This window comes from Capsicum annuum, chromosome 5, assembly GCF_002878395.1.
Source record: "Capsicum annuum cultivar UCD-10X-F1 chromosome 5, UCD10Xv1.1, whole genome shotgun sequence".
Taxonomy (NCBI): domain Eukaryota; kingdom Viridiplantae; phylum Streptophyta; class Magnoliopsida; order Solanales; family Solanaceae; genus Capsicum; species Capsicum annuum.
In genome coordinates this window covers 219,427,542-219,433,037 of record NC_061115.1, presented here as the reverse complement: position 1 = coordinate 219,433,037, position 5,496 = coordinate 219,427,542, and the positions used below count along the sequence as shown (strand labels likewise).

At 35.2% G+C, this 5,496-nt stretch overlaps 1 protein-coding gene across 2 annotated transcripts; it reads left to right on the top strand.

Moving 5' to 3' along the window:
• Positions 1-1,322: 1,322 nt before the first annotated feature.
• Positions 1,323-5,270, top strand: LOC107871380. 2 transcript variants are annotated; one of them, XM_047412840.1, is made up of 4 exons: positions 1,323-1,475; positions 2,564-2,991; positions 3,237-4,038; positions 4,763-5,270. In XM_047412840.1, exons 2-4 carry the CDS (start codon positions 2,593-2,595, stop codon positions 4,810-4,812), a joined length of 1,251 nt encoding a protein of 416 aa, XP_047268796.1. In that variant the 5' UTR covers positions 1,323-1,475; positions 2,564-2,592; the 3' UTR covers positions 4,813-5,270. The 2 variants fall into 2 exon arrangements, with proteins under 2 accessions (XP_047268796.1, XP_016573791.2); XM_016718305.2 differs by having other exon boundaries at positions 3,237-4,046.
• The last annotated feature ends 226 nt before the right edge of the window (positions 5,271-5,496 follow it).

The window sequence follows — 5,496 nt, the reverse complement described above, 5'->3', positions numbered from 1 at the left end:
TATATATACATGTATACGTTAAATATATACGTCTATAGAAGATATATACACATATATACATACCATTCAATATATATATACTATTTTAAATAAAATATACTACAATATATATATACTTCAATATATAATTATATATATAGTTATATATTAATTTATAAAACATATACACATGTATACGCTAAATATATACATCTATATAAGATATATATACACATATATAAATTAATAATACTTGATAGTAAATTAATAATATATTAAAACTATGTTATAATTGAATCCATTTTTTTAAAAAATTATCTGGGCCTGGCTAGGTCGGTTAATTGGCGGGCCCTAACCGGACTAGGTCCAGGCCAAGTTAACCTGGCCCAAATCAATAAAAAATCCGACCCAAAACCCGGTACCCTAAAGTCCTAGAACTTATCGGGTCGGGTTTGACCGTGACGATTTTTGTAAGTGGGCCGGACTGGCCCGGGACCGGTCCGTTTGACAGGTTTACTCCTATGTAGACGTTGAGCAAATTTTTATTTTGGACTGTAAGCCTAGAAAACCTCTCCTCAATAAAATTAAAATTGTAAAACAAGTTCTAAAATTAAGAAATAATTTTAAAAACATATATTTCAATTAAAAAAAAAGTTAGGTATTTTTGTATTACTAATTGTTATTTTTGTTACTATTTATGGAAAAAAGGCTTAAAATATATCTAAATTTAGGCGAAATTTATAGTAACAGGTCTCAACTTTGCGGGAGTCCTATGACTCCAGTCGACTATTTGTTATCGTATTTTTGTGGCATATATTTGTCTAGGTGGACCACTGCGTGAATTCACGCACACTGAGCACGTAAGAGTCTGAAGTGGTCCAACTGGATAAATATATGAATCATAAATACAGTAATAAATAGTCGAGTGGGGTCATAGTAACCCCACAAAGTTGAGGCGTGTTACAACAAATTTTGTCGAAGTTTAGGTATATTTCTGACTCTTTTTCCTACTATTTACTATTTCTTATACTTTTATTGCTACTTCAAAAAGTATTTGGACTATTTTTTTCTTTAAACGAGTATCTATCGAACAACTCTCTACCTTTGAGATAAATATAAAGTGTCGTACATGCTATCCTCGTTTGACCCCACTTGATGAAATTATACTGATACGTCGTTGTCGAAATAATAATAAATAGAAAAAAAAAGTACATTGGAGCATAGTGGGGACCATTAATTTTTTTTTCTGGTGGATCAAAATTTTGAGCAAAAATTACCCAATTTATTCCAATAATACCCTTCTCTGCAAAATATATATTTTGAATAAATATTTTTATTTTCTTAAATATTTTCTATTTCCCCCAAAACCAAACCCTAGAACACAAATAAAATTTTTACTCAAATCCGAAAAATTCGTTCAATTCCTTTAAGTGAATTATCCAATTTCCGATCAGCAGCTTAATAAGTTGAATAATTGTTTCAATTTTGGAAAAAAGGTTCGTTTTTTGATCCATTTTTTGAATTTTATTAATTGTATTTAATTTTCATTTTAATCGTCGATTTTTTTGTGGATTTTTTGATTGTTTGTTGACATTAATTTATTGGGTTCTGATTATTTTTTTTCAGATTTTTTTGATTTTTTTGTTAATTTGTTTTCAGTTTTTGTGTATTTTACTCAGTGCTTAAGCAAGTCTCTTTTAATCTATAATTTTATTTTAGTGATTAAAAGAAATGATTTTTGTTATAATTTTATGAATTTTATTTAGGTAGTTTTAGCAATGTTCTTGAAATGCTTTTGAAAGATCCTGTTTTGTATGTATTTGTGAGTATGTATGTGAAAGATCCTGTTTATTGTTGCGTAGCGCTTTCCATTTCGATTAGTTTGTATTGTGATTGCCCCATATTTGTGTCCTTTATTTTTGTTAGATTGTTTGGCAGGTACTAGTTAAGCCGAGGGTCTATCGGAAGTAGCCTCTCTACCTCTTTGCGAGGTAGATGTAAGGTCTTTGTACATTCTTGATTCTACCCTTCCGAGGCCCCACTTGTGGGATTACACTGAGATGTTGTAGCCTATTCTTTTTTTTTTTTTGTGCGTGTATGTGTGATCGTCTAGTCCATTTTGTGGTTCGAATGAGCATTGATGAGCGGAAGTTCTTTATAGATAATCATACTTTTGTGTAAGAAATCCATTTTGTGGGGTTTTCTCGAATTTTATATATATCGATATTTGTTGCTCAGACTCTTCAAAAATGTCGATGGGTGTGTGCTGTATTCCTGAAAAGTGGTGTTTTTTCTGAAGAATCGTATAAAAATAGTGTTTCTCAAAGTTTCATTTCTCAATTGAATCAGTTAACTTTTAATTCCATGAACTTTTTGGGTCTTGATGTAAAGCTTTTGTCTTTTCATGTATATCTTGAGATTACTGATGATAATATGCTTTCCGTTCTTGATACAATATAGCTCCACGTTTAGTCCAAAGGCACAGTTTCAAATTACCAAGTTTTGGTTTCAAGTTTTGATATTGTTATGGCTACCTATTACCAAGTCTTATGTTGTAGTTATATTATGCTTTTGAAATAACCAGGTTATCAGGTTTGAGCTGAGTTGCGAATCATGAGATTTAGAAGGGGAAGCAAAGTGGAGGTAATAAACATGAGGCAGTCACCTGCATCATGGCGTCGTGCAGAGATTCTCTCTGATGATGGGCATATGTACACTGTAAGGTCTGATGATTATCCTGGCACGGAAAGCAGGGGGAGGATTGAGAGGGTGTCAAGAAAGAATGTCAGATCTTCTGCACTACGTGTGGACGGTTTGGAAAATCAGGAAATTGGTCAAGTTATGGAGGTATTTGACGAATCTTCTTGGAAGACTGCTACAATTGTGAAGGTTCTGGATAGAGACTACTATTTCGTACGCCTGACTGGATGCCTGAAGGAACTTTGTGTGCACAGATCAAACATTAGAGTGGTACAATGTTGGCAAGATGAGGAACGGGACTTTATAAAGAAGGTGAGTTTGTAGTCTCCCTCCCTTTCCATCTTCTTTATTGCATTGTGTCTAATAGAATTTCCCATTTATATTTGGCCTTTTCTCGTTTTATTTTGAGGATTTTCCCTATTCTATTTTGAGTTCCACTTATCCTTTTAATTATTCATTCATTTTGTTTTTTTGGTTCTTTTTCATAGTTATCTTTCAGCTTTAGTCTGAGTTGTTTAGTTTGTGTTTGTTGACTTTATGTTTGTTTCTTCTTATAGGGATCTGGACTGTGTAGGAGACCTGGCCAACTATCAGCTTTAAAACCTTCTAAAAAGGTGAGCAAGATCCTGTCTTTTAGCGCAAGGAATAGATTTCATGTTGGGAGTGATCATTTAGCTGCTCAGGGGTGCACTGAGTTGCGGAAGTCTAATGTTAGCTCTTCGTTGTTGCTGAATAGGGCATCCCAAGTTGCCTACTCTAAAAATGAAACCTTTAGAAACATTCAGGATTTAGAGGCAACTGGTAGAGCTTTTAAGAGACGGAGAGTAGGGCCAACTGCCTTAAAGGGACAGGTCAATGTTAGTGCCAAGTGCAAAGAAAATTTAATGGATGAGAATTATGTACGTGGTTCATTGAACGATGTATCTGATGGATATTGTGCATTGGAGAAAACCAAAAGAAGCGGCTCCGTTGGCCATTTCCTTATCAGAAGTAAAGAAGCTAGTGACTCTCATAGTGATGCCTGTTCGGTTGGTAGTTGTAGTGTCAATGATAAATTTTCCAACGTATTTCCAGAAGAAGATTATTGTCAAGGAACTGAGCTTCTTTGCAGTGATGCAGAGTCTTTTCAAGATTCTGCAGACAAGGAGGAAAGACACTCTCTTTCTTCACCAGCAAAAATAGCAGCAAGTATTCATAGTATGGAGTTACATGCTTATCGGTGCACTTTGGAGGCATTGTATGCGTCCGGCCCCTTGAGTTGGGACCAAGAAGCATTGTTAACTAATCTTCGCATCTCGCTCCATATTTCAAATGATGAACATTTAGCAGAACTGAAGACATTAATTTCCGCTGGACCTGGTACTCATGTTAGTTGATTTTTATTTCTACCTTTCACCTCTCTTTTCAATGGTTGGATTCTCGTCCACGTTTTGCCTTGGATGACATTGTAACAAGCATGAGAATAGGTGTTTTGTTGATATTTTTGACTTTGTTGTTTACCTCCATCGCTGTAGACAGTTGAGCAATTGTAACTATGTTATCATGCATTATATTCTTGGAAAGAAATAAACTTCTATTTTCTTTTAAATGTGTTTTGTCGGTGAACCTTGTAAAAGAGTGTGAACAATCATATTGTATTATTCATGAAGAACCTCTGATATTTTATAATCATTAAAGCTGATCGCAACATTTTTCGCGATGTGATTGTCAATACTCGTCCTTGTATGGAGATGTCAACTGTAGTGATATGACAAAAAAAAAAGACCAGCTGTTCAAGGGGCTGAAAGGCGGAATTAAAGTATTTAAGCCTAGTCATTATCCAGTGTCAGATATCTTCCTCAAGTAGTTTCTTTTTTTTTTTTGGCTGTGTAAAATCAAAGCATGCAGTGAGGACATTTAAATTTTAGATTGTAAGTACCTTATGATGATGTGATAATCATCAGTATGATGTAAACTAAGTTTACTACTTCAGCGGATGCTATCTCAAATATAGACTTTGTGCTTAATGTTTCATAATGTCGTCATGTTATGGATTTCAATCACCAATTAAGCGTTTTATTCATATACATGTGAATTTTTCCAGGGCAACAGTTGGATGTATACATCCTTTGCCTCCGAAAAGTCAAAAGATGATGCTTGCATTTGCAGCACCTCTCCTGGCGTTATAGGGAGGATTCCTACAACAACTGTCCCACAGATAAGACAATTCATGGCTTTTGTTGTTATTACGATAAAGCTTCATGATTTGTTTTGTCTGGATAACTTCGATATTTGCATGTTTTGGCTGAAAAGTAAATCAATTCCATGCAACTATTTGCGTCGAAGGTCTTATAATATGCTATATCTATGTTTATGGATCCTCTGATTGCATATTGTACTACTGTGCTCCAGAATATTGTGGAAGACTGACTTCCTATACATACTGATAAGAATTGTAGGATTCTTTTTTATCTACGTAGCAGGAGATGAAATCTACATATAATTGGAGATCTGGAAATAATGCAGTTTACAAAATCTCAAGATGTTGTAGATGAAGTGTAAATCAAAGGAACTAAATATGAAAATGTGTAATCAAATTATTGGATTGTCTCTCTTAGATGTTTGAGGAGGTCGTCACTTGACTGCCTCACAAGTCTCTCTCTCTCTTTCCTCTCTCCTCTCTTACTGCCTCACCCCTTCTCCGACGAACCAGCACCGCCACGCTGCCCGTAAGCCGCACCACTGTGCCGCTGCCTCCCTCTTTCTCTCCGCCCTCCGCCGCCGCCATCGCCGGTGAAACCCCATCAACTCCGTGCCTCCACCATCCACGAGCACGCC

What these genes read in the sequence shown, in the direction of transcription:
- LOC107871380 (XM_016718305.2), top strand. Translation starts at nt 2,593, where the DNA reads ATGAGATTTAGAAGGGGAAGCAAAGTGGAGGTAATAAACATGAGGCAG. An exon ending in AACGGGACTTTATAAAGAAG is followed by an intron (nt 2,992 to 3,236) that starts GTGAGTTTGTAG and finishes TTCTTCTTATAG; the next exon opens with GGATCTGGACTGTGTAGGAG. An exon ending in CCGCTGGACCTGGTACTCAT is followed by an intron (nt 4,047 to 4,762) that starts GTTAGTTGATTT and finishes GAATTTTTCCAG; the next exon opens with GGCAACAGTTGGATGTATAC.